Source organism: Salmo salar, chromosome 28 (genome assembly GCF_965601325.2).
Source record: "Salmo salar chromosome 28, fSalSal1, whole genome shotgun sequence".
NCBI classification, from domain to species: Eukaryota; Metazoa; Chordata; class Actinopteri; order Salmoniformes; family Salmonidae; genus Salmo; species Salmo salar.
In genome coordinates, this window is record NC_138318.1 from 10,422,713 (window position 1) to 10,439,338 (window position 16,626).

The 16,626-nt window shown below is 41.3% G+C and overlaps 3 protein-coding genes across 4 annotated transcripts; 2 read left to right on the plus strand and 1 right to left on the minus strand.

Annotated features, from left to right (window-relative positions):
* The first annotated feature begins 812 nt into the window (after window positions 1-812).
* gch2 (GTP cyclohydrolase 2) lies at window positions 813-9,663 on the plus strand. The gene is made up of 6 exons (XM_014179359.3): window positions 813-1,258; window positions 4,919-5,028; window positions 5,423-5,478; window positions 6,413-6,444; window positions 6,583-6,667; window positions 6,802-9,663. Exons 1-6 carry the CDS (start codon window positions 961-963, stop codon window positions 6,929-6,931), a joined length of 711 nt encoding a protein of 236 aa, XP_014034834.1. The 5' UTR covers window positions 813-960; the 3' UTR covers window positions 6,932-9,663.
* LOC106589407 (cysteine-rich PDZ-binding protein) lies at window positions 8,008-13,030 on the minus strand. Its single transcript, XM_014179360.3, has 5 exons — window positions 12,910-13,030; window positions 12,520-12,585; window positions 12,361-12,415; window positions 12,166-12,287; window positions 8,008-10,691 (listed from the first exon to the last, which is right to left on the minus strand). Exons 1-5 carry the CDS (start codon window positions 12,923-12,925, stop codon window positions 10,627-10,629), a joined length of 324 nt encoding a protein of 107 aa, XP_014034835.1. The 5' UTR covers window positions 12,926-13,030; the 3' UTR covers window positions 8,008-10,626.
* An 82-nt stretch (window positions 13,031-13,112) lies between these two features.
* Window positions 13,113-16,422, plus strand: LOC106589229 (GPI ethanolamine phosphate transferase, stabilizing subunit). 2 transcript variants are annotated; one of them, XM_014178947.3, is made up of 6 exons: window positions 13,113-13,355; window positions 13,819-14,081; window positions 14,221-14,312; window positions 14,426-14,542; window positions 14,814-14,922; window positions 15,041-16,422. In XM_014178947.3, the coding sequence occupies exons 2-6, from the start codon at window positions 13,854-13,856 to the stop codon at window positions 15,152-15,154; spliced, it is 660 nt and encodes a 219-aa protein (XP_014034422.1). In that variant the 5' UTR covers window positions 13,113-13,355; window positions 13,819-13,853; the 3' UTR covers window positions 15,155-16,422. The 2 variants fall into 2 exon arrangements, with proteins under 2 accessions (XP_014034422.1, XP_014034423.1); XM_014178948.3 differs by having other exon boundaries at window positions 13,824-14,081.
* The last annotated feature ends 204 nt before the right edge of the window (window positions 16,423-16,626 follow it).

A 16,626-nucleotide genomic window follows, 5' to 3' on the forward strand; every position in this document is an offset into this window, starting at 1 on the left:
ACACACACACACACACACACACACACACACACACACACACACACAATAACGGTTATATATAGTGTCAAATAAGGGTTATTTGGCTTGTAACCAGAGCAGATCCCTTTTTGGTAATATAACTATTTTTTTTATAACCTTGCTGTTAATAGATCGTAAAGCAGAATACAACTGAGCTTACGTTTGGAAATGACAAGTTCACTTTCTCATCCATAGCCTAAAAATACATACCAAGGGCGTTGTTGGGCTCACATCTGAAGACTAGGGGGCATTTACGACGTCTTCTATTGTGGATCGCTAAAATATCCAAATGATCACAATTCCTCAATTCAAATATTATGGCGACACTATCTATACCAACGATTGTTTGGTATGGCTTATAAACAACAACAAAAAAATAAAGAATTTCATGCGGTGGTTTGGAAAAAACGAATCCCCTCCGAATCGTCATCTGGAATAACAGACATTCTGGGATAATATAGTTACATAACCAACGTTCTGTACTAATACTTGTTCCGTGCGAATATGGGCTTATGATCTATAATCTATAATCGATAATGACCGATGATCAAGTCATGACAATCCTTTATTTAATTCAATCAAATATTACAAACAATCAAACATTCAGTTAAAGAATTGATAACAACATAACAGACAAGCAAGCTTTTCCAGTCGTGACAATTCATACAAACTAACCCTTGGAGCGCAGGATGGCGTCACCCGATGTTTTTCATTAGCATGACGAAATGGGGAGCGAGGTTTGGTTTGGCACGGTGCGCACGCGGCTGCTGCAGGTCTGGTATATAAACGGAGCGCAGGTCAGGGCCATGGACAATCTGCTGCTGGGGACTGCTTGGCGGACAACAAAACGACAACTAGCGTTTACAATCAGCAACTTCTTTAGTTTGAAAGGCTGTATATTGTTTCTCCCTCTGTCAGATCGAATACCAAAAACCAGCGGCGATGAACAGCCATTGTAACGGGACCGGGAAGCAGTTGGTGACAGATTTCTACTATAATAACGGTTTCAGTGAGCTGAGCCTCGAGACCAAGAAGACCACCGTACAGCAGCGGAAACAGCATGAGACGTCCGGTAAAGATGCTGAGGATGAGTCCCGGTTACCGGCACTCGAAGCAGCGTACAGCAGCATCTTGCGGGGGCTCGGGGAGGACACGGACCGGCAGGGGCTCCTGAGGACGCCTCTAAGAGCCGCCAAAGCAATGCAGTTCCTTACCAAGGGATACCACGAGGACGTGTACGGTAAGACCCGGTGGGGACTCGGTATTTGGTCGATTAATAGTTGGGGGGAATATGCTAAAAGAAAAGGGCACATCCAATTTGAATATCAGCACCCTGTTTTTGCCATCCATTTCAAAAGGCTATGCTTTTGATGCAGAAACAAAATAATAATACATTTATCAAAGATGAGCAGCAGGAGAGTGCAAAACGTAGGATAGAGAGAGAATAGAGAACTAGGAACACATTCCTTCCTACACTGTAAATTGTAAAACAAAATAAAAAAATAAAAACATTTGTTGAAACCAAAAATATGATTCGCTGCCAACTGTTATTTGATTATTAACAAACCTATAGTTCAGCTGCCTATGTCTTTAAACACTCAATTTACTTTCCCCCTTTGGTTAAACCTAATAAATACAAACTTTTATATATAATATATATATATATATATATATATATATATATATATTACAGTTGAAGTCAGAAGTTTACATACACTTAGTTTGGAGACATTAAAACTTGTTTTTCAACCACTCCACACATTTCTTGTTAACAAATTATAGTTTTGGCAAGTCGGTTAGGACATCTACTTTGTGCATGTCACAATACATTTTTCCAACAATTGTTTACAGACAGATTATTTCACATTCAATTCCAGTGGGTCAGAAATGTACATACACTAAGTTGACTGTGCCTTTAAACAGCTTGGAAAATTCCATTAAATTATGTCATGGCTTCAGAAGCTTCTGATAGGCTAATTGACATCATTTGAGTCAATTGGAGGTGTACCTGTGGAGGTATTTCAAGGCCTACCTTCAAACTCTGTGCCTCTTTGCTTGACATCATGGGAAAATCAAAAGAAATAGGCCAAGACCTCAGAAAAAAAATTGGAGACGTCCACAAGTCTGGTTCATCCTTGGGAGCAATTTCCAAACACCTGAAGGTACCACGTTCATCTGTACAAACAATAGTACGCAAGTATAAACACCATGGGACCACGCAGCCGTCTCCTAGAGATGAATGTACTTTGGTGCGAAAAGTGCAAATAAATCCCAGAACAACTGCAAAGGACCTTGTGAAGATGCTGGAGGAAACAGGTACAAAAGTATCTATATCCACTGTAAAACGAGTCCTATATCGACATAACCTGAAAGGCCGCTCAGCAAGGAAGAAGCCACTGCTCCAAAACCGCCATAAAAAAAGCCAGACTATTGTTTGCAACTGCATTTTGGAGAAATGTCCTATGGTCTGATGAAACTAAAATAGAACTGTTTGGCCATGATGACCATCGTTATGTTTGGAGGGAAAGGGGGAGGTTTGCAAGCCGAAGAACACCATCCCAACCATGAAGCATGGGGGTGGCAGCATCATGTTGTGGGGGTGCTTTGCTGCAGAAGGGACTGGTGCACTTCACAAAATAGATGGCATCATGAGCAAGGAAAATTATGTTGATATGTTGAAGCAACATCTCAAGACATCAGTCAGGAAGTTAAAGCTTGGTCGCAAATGGGTCTTCCAAATGGACAATGACCCCCAAACATACTTCTAATGTTGTGGTAAAATGGCTTAAGGACAGCAATGTCATGGTATTGGAGTGGCCGTCACAAAGCCCTGACCTCAATTCTTTAGAAAATGTGTGGGCAGAACTAAAAAAGCGTGTGTGAGCAAGCAGGCCTACAAACCTGACTCAGTTACACCAGCTCTGTCAGGAGGAATGGGCTAAAATTCACCCAACTTATTGTGGAAAGCTTGTGGAAGGCTACCCGAAACGTTTGACCCAAGTTAAATAATTTAAAGGCAATCCTACCAAATACTAATTGAGTGTATGTAAACTTCTGACCCACTGGGAATGTGATGAAAGAAATAAAAGCTGAAATAAATCATTCTCTCTACTATTATTTTGACATTTCACATTCTTAAAATAAAGTGGTAATCCTAACTGACCTAAGACAGGGAATTTTTACTCGGATTGAATGTCAGGAATTGTGAAAAACTGTGTTTAAATGTATTTTGCTAAGGTGTATGTAAACTTCTGACTTCAACTGTATATACACAACCGTGGGTCTAATCCTGAATGCTGATTGGTTAAAACCACATTCCAGCCTGTGTCTATTCCGCAAGTTAACACACACTGCCTATTTACTCTGACTGAGCAATCCACTGTCTCATCAACCCACTATAAAAAACATCTAGAAATGATCTCACATTTCTTTTAGACTTACATTTAGATTTCAACAGCGGAGATTTGTATAAACCTTGTTGTCTGTCTCTCCGACATTTGCAACATTGTTTCCAAAATTCAAATTTGATCTCCAGCTGTCCCATAGTAATGAACGTGTCGGGATGAGACAGACAAGCAGGTAGGCAGGCAGCATTCCTCAGCCAGTCGAAATCGTAAATCAGCTGGCATAATTTTTATGGATATATACATAGAAATGTAAATTGAAAAAAGGCAGTGCAGCTAGTTTGCTGTCTTTCCAGCTTCAGTTTGAAGTGGTCGTGTTGTTGGCTAGCTCCTCTGAACAACAGTATCCTGATGAGAAAGCACATTTTCTATGCCAGGTGAAATCGTGCCTCATTAGCTCATTGTTATGGACGTTTCCAAATAAATGTCTCTAGAAAATAGCTTATGCAAATGCAGCTACTTTGCTGTTATTCTGGCTGCACTTTTTGACATGACTAAATTAGCTGTAATTGGCTAGCTAGCAAGCAAGGGATAAGAATGCTGCCAGCCAGTATGGTAATGGTATATTTAGAACAAACAACTGGGTCGTGTCCATGGATACAGAACAAAAAGAATGAACGCAGGGTTCAAACGCATTAAGAAGGAAAGAAATTCCACAAATTCACTTTTAACAAAGCACACCTGCTAATTGAAATGCATTCCAGGTGACTACCTCATGAAGCTGGTTGAGAGAATGCCAAGAGTGTGCAAAGCTGTCATCAAGGCAAAGGGTGGCTACTTTGAAGACTCTAAAATAGATTTTGATTTGTTTAACAATTATTTTGGTTACTATGTGATTTCATGCGTTATTTCATAGTTTTGATGTCTTCACTATTATTCTACAATGTAGAAAAGTAAAAATAAAGAAAAACCCTTGAATGAGTAGGCGTGTCCAAATTTTGACTGGTACTGTATATATACACACACCAAGAAATATCAATAGAAAACAGGTAAAACTAAACGAAATGCAGCTAGTTTGCAGTCTTTCCAGCTTGACTTTGAAGTGATTGTGTGAGCTGTGTTGTTGGCTACTCTGAACAACAATGTCTGGTCGAGAGAACACATTTTCTATGCCAGGCGAAATAGTGCATCATTAGCTTATTGTTATGGATGTATCCAAATAAATGTCACTAGAAAACAGCTTAAACAAACGCAAATGCAGCTACTTTTCTGTAATTTTGGCTGCACTGTTTGATGAGACTAAGTTAGCCATAGTTGGCTAGCTAGCAATTAAGGGATAAGAACATTGCCAGCCAGTATGGCAATGCAACATTTAGAACGAACGACTAGGTCGCGTCCATAGATGTAGAACAAAAAAAACAGGCAACCGAATCGACAGAATGAACGACTAGCCGGTTTGGGACTATATCTTGTGGAAGATGGTCAGAGGTTGAACAATACTGATAGACTTTTATAACAATTTGATGAACTTTCTCTCTTTCTCGCTCTCTCTACAGACATCCTGAATGATGCCATATTTGACGAGGACCATGATGAGATAGTGATAGTAAAAGACATTGAAATGTTCTCTCTTTGTGAACACCACCTTGTACCCTTTTTTGGCAGGGTAAGACTGGGGCTCTAAAGACAGAAAGTGGGGTGGGGAGTGGCTGACAGAGAGTAGCAGAGAAAAGAATGGTAGAGAGAGAGAGAGAGTGTGTTCTGTTGGAAAGAGAGTATGGGGGGGGGGGTTATTGGGTTCTTTGTCCTGGATAGGGAGGAATGGGACACACACACACACACACACACACACACACACACACACACACACACACACACACACACACACACACACAGTGAGTTGGCTTAGCACACAGTAGCTTTGATGCCAGTCTGGTGTTGTGTGTAGAGTTTACAAAGAGTGTGAAGATGCTGTATGTGTGTTGAGCAGGTCACATGTGAAACTCTGCTCTGGTTGTTTGAACTCTGACCTGTATTTCTACTCTGTTGCATTGACCCAGGTACATATCGGATACCTGCCAAATAAGAAGGTGGTCGGGCTTAGCAAGCTGGCTAGGTGAGTGTACAGTACAAACACACACACACACACACACAACTGATACACAGTCCATACGTTGTGTGTATTGGAGAAGCTGGTTGGCTCATGACAGGGGCAGGGAATGGTCGGGCTACCCGAGTGTGTGTGTGTTAGTGCTGGGTGGCTGAGTTCTTCTGTTATTTCAGTTCTTTGACCTGGAGGCTTAAACTGTAAGCCCTACTGCTAATATCCTGTCTCACCCCAGACACACACACACACACACACACACACACACACACACACACACACACACACACTGAGAGACAATACCCAGACCTAGCCGCTCCCAGACCATGAGAAAATCCCTCCAGACCAGTGGGAATCATTCTTCTATTATCACAGGCTCTCTCTGTCTCTCTGTCTATCCCTTGTCCTCCCTCCCTGTCTCTATTTCTCTCCTCATACTTTATAGCCCTTCAACCCTTTTGTATATTTCACTCCAAACATGCACATTGATCAGATCTTGCCTAACAATTTCAGATAATGTTTTGGCAGGCAGTGAATGATTGACAGGTTGATAGAGTGATCGACAGGTTGATAGAATGATTGACAGATTGTGTATCGGGTCATCTCTCTATTTATGAAGACATTAATCATTATCAAACCTGATCACCAATTAGCTATATGTTTGATGGTCTTCTACTGTATTATATTATTGTTCTGTGTGTGTGTGTGTGTGTGCGCGCGTCAGTGGAGGCTGGTGGGAGGGGGTATAGGAGAACAAGCTCTGTGTAATGGCTGGAATAGATTAAATGTAAACGGGATCAAACATATGGAAACCACACGTTTGACTCCGTTCCATTTTTTTTCTTTCTCCCAGCCATTACACAGAGCACGTCCTCATTCCACCATCCTCCACTGGTGCGTGTGTGTTCTTACTGTGATAGTAACTGTTTGTTGTGTGTGTCTGTAGGATTGTTGAGATGTACAGTCGGAGGCTCCAAGGTAAGAATGGCAGAGGGCTTACTCAAATATACATACACAGTGCGTATACTGTAGTTCAAAGGACATATTCGTAAACATACTACCTTGAAACATTACTGTAAGAAATATGCAACATTCTGTGCGTGTTCCCCTCCCCAGTCCAGGAGCGTCTGACCAAGCAGATTGCCATGGCGATATCAGAAGCTCTACAGCCAGCCGGTGTGGCTGTGGTTATAGAGGCAGCGTGAGTACTACACACTCTCACCAACTCTGAATGTTTATTAGGTGCTTGAAGTTCCAGACTTATAAATCACATGTTAATCATGAGAGTAAAGCGGGGCATTCTTGTGTTGGCTTGTATATGATAATGTGTTCCAGGCACATGTGTATGGTGATGCGTGGGGTTCAGAAGATGAACAGTCGAACGGTGACCAGCTGCATGTTGGGGGTGTTCAGAGAAGATCCAAAGACTCGAGAAGAGTTCCTACGACTCACCAAGACTGCTTAGCAACCACCTCGGACCCCTGACCTCTAACCCCTGCCCTGACCCTGTAAAGCACATGTTCTAGGGTAGAGTTCCTAAGACTACTCCACACACCTCACAGAAGCCTTATATACACACAAGGCAATGCAAGCTCTCAAACCTGTGTGTGTGTGTGTGAATTTCTGTCAGAGTGAGAGGCTATAATTATGGTGCCTTCAGCTCACCTCAGCTAGAACACTAGTTATAAGCACTAGATATGACTAGTTAAGACTGAGATTTGTGGTGATACTGGGAGCAGGAAAATGCCCTACCTCTTACCTTTTTAAATGCAACTCATGAACCAGGTTTCCATTCAAACTTTTTATGTGAGTAAAGTACATGTCGGATAGAAAATGTCACAACAGACCTGATGGAAATAGCAAATTTGTCGGTAATCTTCCCAAATGTCGACAAAACAAAATACGCTAGACAAGGTGGGATCTTTTTGTGGCTGTAAAAATAGTTATGTGAGGAATTGCGGTGGGAAACGCCTTTATGCGCAAATATTGATATAATAACCATCTTATCGAAAGTAAATTTGGAGTCACGCAATATGTTGTGTGGTACTCCCACTACAACTCAGGAAATCATGCAATTTATTAGGCTACAGATAAACTAAGTAATGAAATTCACTCTTTTATATTAAATATCAAGTCTTATTCTTGTGATATAATGATCAGTGCTTGGCTGTCAAGACCAGAGTGGGCACATACCGGATATAACCTATCAGTTTTGTGACAAAAGCATCAGTAGAGTTGAAAATGCAACGGAAACCCATTTAACTTGTATTTTTTGATTGTATATTTAACCGCAAAAGTTATTTTTATGTGCACTACGTCATCATGCACAGCCTTTTAGCCGCAACAAGTCAATTTGATGGAAATACATCTCTGGTGGGGAAAATGTGCATATTGTTTATATGCAGATTTTTGAATATTCACATGAAAATCTGTCACCGATTGGGTGGAACCTAGTTACTGTCATCAAGTTGCACTTTTTTAGGACCTCTCTTCTTATTTTACCTACAGAATGTAGAAATGAAGAAAGGAGCCGTTTTCACATATGGTGCTGGAGATTTGTATTTTTTATTTTACTTAACCTTTCTTTTGACAGGAAGTCAATGTTAAGACCGAGGTCTCTTTTCCAGATGAGCCCTGTTCAGCACAACAATACACATTAAAATACAATAAACACATTAAACTACACAATTAAATACATGTTATTATACATAACAACAAAAAAACACAATCATAAAAAAGACATTCTTCAGTAAAAAGGTTCCGGAACAACCATCTGAAATGCTCTAGAGGTATCAATTCCAAGTTTAAAGTGGATCATATGTAGATCATTCCACACTTAAGGTGCAAGGAAATTAAAGGCTGATTTACCTAACTCTAAAAGCCAAAGGAATCGCCAGAGTTAACCAACCCTGTGACTGGGTTTGATAACCTTTCATTTATAGACAATGACAGGTTGAAAAGTGGTGGAATGTCCCTTTTTAAAGGGACAATCTGCAGTCACTACATACATTTTTGGACTTATAAATTAATTATTTATACTCATTGATTCTTGAGGAATATAACTTATATGCCTAATGAGCTTAGTTCAACTGTTACACGCAATCAGAACCCAACATATATGCTTGTTTTACGCCAATGTTTGTAAATATAAACGAACACTGTATAGCCTCAAAACAACCTCTTAAGGATCGGTCCCTTTTTTTCCAATTTTCGCCTAAAATGACATACCCAAATCTAACTGCCTGTAGCAAGGATATGCATATTCTTGGTACCATTTGAAAGGAAACACTTTGAAGTTTGTGGAAATGTGAAAGGAATGTAGGAAAATATAACATATTAGAAATGGTAAAAGATAATACAAAGAAAGAAAACTACTGTTTTTTTTGTACCATCATCTTTGAAATGCAAGAGAAAGGCCATAGTGTATTATTCCAGCCCAGGTGCAATTTAGATTTTTGGCCAGTAGATGGCAGCAGTGTATGTGCAGTTTTAGACTGAGCCAATGAACCATTGTATTTCTGTTCAAAATGTTGTGTCAAGATTGCCCAAATGTGCCTAATTTGTTTATTAATAACTTTTCATGTTCAAAGCTGTGCACTCTCCTCAAACAATAACATGGTATTCTTTCACTATAAGAGCTACTGTAAATTGGACAGTGCAGTTAGATTAACAAGAATTTAAGCTTTGTGCCAATATCAGATATGTCTGTCCTGGGATATTTTCTTGTTACTTACAACCTCATGCTAATTGCAATAGCCTACGTTAGCTCAACCGTCCCGCAGGGGACCCACCAATCCTGAAGAACTATAATTGTGATATCGTGGATGGTCAGCCCTTGCATACATAGCTCGGTCTATACATTTTAGAGCGGTTTGATTTATCCAGCCCCATCCCTCATCTTTTTACCGAAAGTTATTTTTCCAACAGCAGATTAGCCTGTTAAGACTCCATAATATTTCATCTGTATGTGGTTCAAAGGAAATTATTTTTAACTAACATTTGTTAAAAACATTTTTTAAAAAAAGTGTATTTCAGCACTGGTCAGCAAAAGCATCTCTACAGTTTATAAGCCAACACGTGTTCTATATCTATATTTCCTGGTATTTGTCTAACAATGTTTTCCTCTGTCTATGTTGCCATTTGTTTTCATGAATCATCATTATGTCGTGTTCCCTCAATTAAACTAGATCACCACAATGGAGTGGCTCTTTGCTTCTGTGTAATGGGCTGGGTGTGTGTTTGCTGGGGTAGAGCCTGAGGGGAGACGGTGCCTTTAAATGTCAGTGGGCAGCTGCAATGACTCAGCCAACCTCTGTTCTCCTGCCACGTTCACATGCTAGTCAGAACTCTGACATTTCAGACTTGCTAACTGGTTGTAGTTGTACACGTACCCCGTTCAACCAGTTAGCAAGTGGAACATTTCAGAGTTTCCAAGCTCTGACTAGCACGTGAACACGGCATCTAACCTGACCCTGGGTCACACAGGAAGTTACAGCATGCCGTGTCACATCATGATGATGTCAGAGGTTCTAAACCAATCACTGTAGCATGTACAGGTGACCGAGCGACACAGAGAACAGGGTCGTGACTTGTGTTCAAGCCTATTAAATAAGACCCTGTACACCAAACAGACATTTGTTGGAATGTTTTGGTCTGAGACAAAACAAAGTCGATGAATAATCATTTAATTGCCATTACATATTGAATATTTTAATGCACTCAAAAACATGACACTTGATATAATTCCCAATGAATTGATAAAAGGAAACTCCTGTATCAGAGCAGGTTTGACACAACCGGAGAGAAACCATCAGCCCAGGTATTAAAACTAAAAGTTGTCTCGGATTTGGTGTGTGGAACAGTACTGGCCACTTATTGCTGCTAAAAGCTGAGGGTTATAAGAGCTGTACAATAGGGAGGGAAACACGGCTCCATCTCACACACACACGCGCACACACACACACACACACACGAGAGAGAGAGCTGGAAAGAGTAAGAACCCTTTGACTGAATCTCTGCTATGAGAGTTTTAGACGGGGTCAAAGCAAGCCTGCTACACAATAAAGCGGTCATTTCTCATGCCCACCTTCCTTCCCCTCCTTTTCTTTCTCACTCCTCCCCTTCTTTCTCTGGTTATACTGGTGGCCTGTCAGAAGCCTATCAGACGGAGGTCTGCTTGTAGTTCTTGGTGTCCAGAACCTTCTTCCCACACATGGCACAGATCCCTAAGAGAGAGTGAGAGAAAAAGGGGGAGAGAAGGGAGATTGTGAACATTATTACATCTTCACTGAATGACAATTTGCTTCTTAGAGAGTGTTGTGGAAATATTGAATCAAATATTTCTCAGATACCGGAACTTGTAAATTCAAATAGACTTTATTACAAAGTAACAGAAGCCGAGCAATTCCATGGAACAAGTGAATTTTCTTGTTTACATTCAAGCTTTATAGGTTTCCACCTTCAAATAACACACATGGTCATTCCCCTCTATGTAGATGATTAACTCCCCTTGGCCTTGAGCCACCATTATCTTCCTGTCCCAATAATTTCTTGTTAAGGCCCACATCTGCTCAGTTTAGATTATATTATATTGGTGGCGGCGCCATAGTGTTAATACAAAAAAATAAATTTATTGCATATATACTTTCCTAATATAATTGCTTTTCTAATAATACTTGATTAGTACAAACATGTGTTCTTATTTCAGATACATGGCTTTTGGTGCCTATATTAATTAAGGTACACATTTTCTGCTTCCGTTCTGTTTTTACATATCTAGTGATTAACTCCATGTTGACCCGTAGTCCCATGTGGCTCAGTTGGTAGAGCATGGGGTTTGCAACGCCAGGGTTGTGGGTTCGATTCCCATGGGGGACCAGTACGGAGAAGAAGAAAAAAGTATGAAATGTATGCATTCACTACTGTAAGTCGCTCTGGATAGAGCGTCTACTAAATGACTAAAATGTAAATGTAATGACCCAGTCTGTACACTCCCATGGATTCTGCTTCTGTTCTGTTTTTATATGTCCAATGGTTAACTCTTTGTTTATCCAGCTCTGTCCATTCACCTGAGCTCAGCCTTTATTCTGCTTACACATGTCTATTAATTAACCCTATGTTTTCTGTCTCAATACTTCTGGGAAAACAGTCTAGATACTGGAAAATCAAACACTGTCAGGAATTTTCACCTACAAGAGCAACCAAAATGGCTGAAAAGATGGGGTGTGTAGTAGTGATGCGCGGGTCAGCTGTTTGTTCATCCACACCACTCGACTATATGTGATAAAGTGAAAATCTGAAGTCCGCCCCCGACCCTAACACGCAAATATAGAAAATGCGCAGTACAGTCAGAGATGCGCTAACTATTATTTGACAGGGGGTGCAGGTGTTGTTTTTTTAAGCCCAATTTAAATTAGGCGCGATTCTGCTTATAATTTCCTATATTTTGGTAGGCTATTTGTTAGTCAACTTGTTTAGATACATGCAGCATCTCATGTCATTCGAAAACGTAATGTTAAATTTCGCTGCTATGCAGATGACACACAGCTGTACATTTCAATGAAACATGGTGAAGCCCCAAAATTGCCCTCGCTAGAAGCCTGTGTTTCAGACATAAGGAAGTGGATGGCTCATATAACCCTGGGGCCTGCAGGTTATGAGTCAACCCGCGCATCACTAGTGTGTAGGCAGATATAGTACCTTTCTTGTAGGCACAGCCCTGGCAGTAGTGAGATCCTGATTGGTGAACAGAGCTCTTGCAGATTCGGCAGATGCCAAAGCCCGACTTGCCTGATTTTCCTGGCTTCCCATAAGGATCAAACCTGTTGACAGAATCATATTATTGTAACATAACCATAATCTGACCATATACAACATCAACAACAACTGTCTTACCTAGCCTTCTTAGATGTCAGAGCCTTGTTCTCATTCAGCTTCCGCCCACCGCTCTCTAAAAACGTAATACAGTATACTGTTGTGAATACATAGTTTTGAATAGTTTGATACTATGTGTAATACACAATTCTGTATCTATAATACGAGTCCTATATCTACCTGTAGTGTTCCTTGCTCCGTCCTTCCAGGTGTCTGGAGTTATCACCCTGCCCAGCTTCTTCTCACCTGAGATAGAAAGAGAAGCGATAGAGGCAGAGGGTGAAGAAAGAGAGGAAGAAAAGTTCAGAAATGGGAGTAGATGTTGAAAGGAGATGGGGAGAGATGAGAAATAGGAATTCATTGTTAGCTACAGGACTCACACAAACACTTCTCGTTCGGGTCTGTGATACACAATAGGGCATGTTAACTAGGTAACGTTAGACTAAACAACAAAACAAGCCTTCTACAACACAACAGTTAGCTGAGATAAACAAAATTAGACAGTTAGACAAATAGCCAGTTAAGGTTAGTTATCTTCTTATAAGTTCTAATTATCCAGAACTTACTTACAATTGTCGCAAACCATAGTTTCTTCGTTTTGTACAACACTTTTTGCTAACACCACTAATAAACTGGACCTAAATGTGTAGCTAGTCAGTTATAAACATCCTGTTTCCGTTTTCAACATCTGGGACCTCAGAAGCTGATTGGTTGGTCTCGCAGGAGTGGTAACCCGTTATTGGTTGCCAAATATGTCAGTCAATGTAAGCGTCTGACCTTGCGCTGCTTCATGTTTACGAAAGGGAGTCTGATGAATGACCACGACAATATCGGTGTGAAATATTGAAAAACAGCCACGTAGGCCTATAGTTAATTTGTCTCATTTAGAATAGTAAACTACTGTATTATGTCGAAGGATACAGCTAGCTAGGCTACAAAGGCTGTAGCTAGCTAGACAGCAAAAAACGTCAACTTGACTCAACTTCATATCTCAGTACGAGGAAGGAGTTCTCAAGGTAGGCTATTCAGACTATCCACCCGACAGGAGCTATAGTAGTTGGTTTTGTGCTAAAAATAGCTTATGGGTTATTGCTAGGGGTTTTAGTGGTTCAGACTATTATGATGATGATGATTAACAATGCATCCAGCCTGGTCTGGCATATTTGTATATTTTAGTCATTTAGCAGACGCTCTTATTCAGAGCGACTTACAGAAGCAATTAGGGTTAAGTGCCTTGCTCAAGGGCACATCAACATATTTTTCACCTAGTTGGCTCGATGATTTAAACCAGCAACCTTTCGGTTACTGGCCCAAAGTGCTTAAGCACTAGACTACCTGAGTGTCTGTATCTGCTAACCATGCCTTTATAGCACAGTCAGGTGGTAGTGCACTCGTCCTGTAACTGGGGTTGCTGGTTCAAACCCTGCTACTGCTTTTCCTCTCAATAACTGCAACATGATACCATATTTCCAATTTCAGTACAGGTAGTCCTGACCAGACCTCTCTCCAGCACCATGTGGGACGAGGAGATCAGACATATGGCGTCCAGCCACGCCATCATGGCATCGGGGGTGTTTATGGCAACAGTGGTGCCGGCGGTGCTAGTGCCGGGTTTCTCTGTGTATGGAACACACCTGCTGTGGCAGTACTCTGTTGCCGGGGTTGTTGCTGTGGTCAACATCTCCCTGTTCTGGCTGCTGGGGGTCAGCCCCCCTACCAAGAAACACACTATCACCTACAAGGTACACACACAGTCACCTAAAGAAACAGAAACACACACTCACCTACAAGGCATACTCGCTATGAAGATATGATCAGTTTTATTATACGAGAACTGAATGGTATGAGGTGATCATCTCTTTCTCTCCTCCCCCCCTCCAGATGTCTAGGTTGGTGCGTTCCTGTCTCTACTTGCTCCTCTCCTGTCTGTTCTTCCACACTGTAGTGGTCCTGTATGGAGCACCGCTGCTGGAGTGAGTTCTGCCAAGACAGTGTGTTTCCACCTGTCAATATTGAGTGTGTCAGATTGTGTTGAAAGTCTTTGGAAGTCTTTGTTTCTGAGTCTTTCACTGTGTTTGCGTGTTAGGTCTGCGCTGGAGACATTCTCTCTGGCGGTGTTGTTGACCAGTCTAACCACTCTGAGGTGTGTGTGTGTCCTCGGGCCCAACGTCCAAGCCTGGATAAGAGTCTTCAGCCGACATGGGTACTACCTCTATCTACGTCTACCTCTGACTCTCTTGGTCTCTCTCTTTCAGTATCGCATTTTCGTATTCTCTTATTCTCTCTCACATTCTAGTCAAACTCTCTCTCCAACTACTTCTTTATCTTCTCTCTCTCTCTTTCTCTGACAGAGACAGTATGTCTGTACTGTATGTCCACTGGGAGACAGTCTTCCACTACGTCACAAGCTTCACAATGTCGATGCTTTGTGTGTGTAAAATGTGTATATGTATACTTGTGTGATTTTGTTTTAGGGCCATGTCGGTGTGGGACACCTCTCTACAGATGGTGGTCGGCTGCAGTGTTGTGGGAGCCTGGCTGGGAGCCTTCCCTATCCCTTTGGACTGGGACCGACCCTGGCAGGTCGGATCACACACAGAGAAAGGCCATGAGTAGAGCTGACACGATTCCTTACTTTGTATATCAGCAAACCGTGTTTGTTCTACACAATATATTTATATCACAACGCTGTTCCCTGTAGGTGTGGCCTGTGTCCTGCAGTCTGGGTGGAGTGATTGGTTACCTGACTGGGCTAGTCGTCGCCCCCGCCTGGATACACTGGCACCGGAAACACCTCACCTACAAGAGCAAGTGATGGATAGGACAGGGAGGGAGGGAGGGTGTGAGAGTGTATGTATGTGTATTGTATTTTATTTTTAAAATTTAACTAGGCAAGTCGGTTAAGAACAAATTCTTATTTACAATGACGGCCTACCAAAAGGCAAAAGGCCTCCTGCGGGGACAGGGCCTGGAATTAAAATAATTTAAAAAAAAAACAGTATAAATAATAAAATGTAATAATAAATATAAACACAACACTACATAAAGAGAGACCTAAGACAACAACATAGCAAAGCAGCAACACATGACAACACAACATGGTAGAAACATAACAACAACATGGTAGCAACACAACATGGTAGCAGCACAAAACATGGTACAAACATTATTGGGCACAGACAACAGCACAAAGGTCAAGAAGGTAGAGACAACAATACATCACATAAAGCAGCCACAACTGTCAGTAAGAGTGTCTATGATTGAGTCTTTGAAGGAAGAGATTGAGACAAAACTGTCCAGTTTGAGTGTTTGGTGCAGCTCGTTCCAGTCGCTCGCTGCAGCGAACTGAAAAGAGGAGCGACCCCGGGATGTGTGTGCTTTGGGGACTTTTAACAGAATGTGACTGGCAGAACGGGTATTGTATGTGGAGGATGAGGGCTGCAGCAGGTATCTCAGATAGGAGGGAGTGAGGTCTAAGAGGGTTTTATAAATTAGCATCAACCAGTGGGTCTTGCGACGGGTATACAGAGATGACCAGTTTATAGAGGAGTATAGAGTGCAGTGATGTGTCCTATAAGGAGCATTGGTGGCAAATCTGATGGCCGAATGGTAAAGAATGTCTAGCTGCTCGAGAGCACCCTTACCTGTCAATCTATAAATTATGTCTCCGTAATCTGAATCAGGGTTAGTTTGGCAGCTGGGGTGAAAGAGGAGCGATTACGATAGAGGAAAGTCTAGATTTAACTTTAGCCTGCAGCTTTGATATGTGCTGAGAGATAGACAGTGCACCGTCTATCCATACTTCCAAGTACTATGTATGTGCATTGTATGTTGGGGTGAAAGAGGAGTGATATTGTATGTGTGTGTGTGTGTGTGTGTATTGTATATATGTGCATGCTTGTTATGTAATTCCTCCAGGCTGCTGTTAAATTATCGCAGTAGTAATCCTGCTGTATTCCTTTGTCATCTGAATATTTATTGGGCTATTGGTGGACAGGCCCTCTCCTGTAAAATATGATGTTGCCATGTAAAAATATTCCAGAATTCCTCTTTTTTGACAAATAAAGTCTTAGTTTCTTTTTATTCCTGTGATTGTTTTTCCCTATAGGCTTCTAACAGGGTTTTTACAGACCGAAACCACAGAGCTGTACTGCCACAGCTGTGCATTTCACACACATACTGCCACTATACCATGAAGTCCAAGGAACTGGCTATAGATCTCTGAGATAGAAATTGTTTTATACCCTTCCCCAGATATATGCCTCATCACAATTCTAGAGTGTTGAA

What these genes read in the sequence shown, in the direction of transcription:
- gch2 (XM_014179359.3), top strand. Translation starts at nt 961, where the DNA reads ATGAACAGCCATTGTAACGGGACCGGGAAGCAGTTGGTGACAGATTTC. An exon ending in ATACCACGAGGACGTGTACG is followed by an intron (nt 1,259 to 4,918) that starts GTAAGACCCGGT and finishes CTCTCTCTACAG; the next exon opens with ACATCCTGAATGATGCCATA. An exon ending in GCTGTGGTTATAGAGGCAGC is followed by an intron (nt 6,668 to 6,801) that starts GTGAGTACTACA and finishes AATGTGTTCCAG; the next exon opens with GCACATGTGTATGGTGATGC.
- LOC106589407 (XM_014179360.3), bottom strand. An exon ending in CGGAGCAAGGAACACTACAG is followed by an intron (nt 12,416 to 12,519) that starts GTAGATATAGGA and finishes TTACGTTTTTAG; the next exon opens with AGAGCGGTGGGCGGAAGCTG. An exon ending in GGGCTGTGCCTACAAGAAAG is followed by an intron (nt 10,692 to 12,165) that starts GTACTATATCTG and finishes ACTCTCTCTTAG; the next exon opens with GGATCTGTGCCATGTGTGGG.
- LOC106589229 (XM_014178947.3), top strand. Translation starts at nt 13,854, where the DNA reads ATGTGGGACGAGGAGATCAGACATATGGCGTCCAGCCACGCCATCATG. An exon ending in TATGGAGCACCGCTGCTGGA is followed by an intron (nt 14,313 to 14,425) that starts GTGAGTTCTGCC and finishes TTTGCGTGTTAG; the next exon opens with GTCTGCGCTGGAGACATTCT. An exon ending in ACTGGGACCGACCCTGGCAG is followed by an intron (nt 14,923 to 15,040) that starts GTCGGATCACAC and finishes TGTTCCCTGTAG; the next exon opens with GTGTGGCCTGTGTCCTGCAG.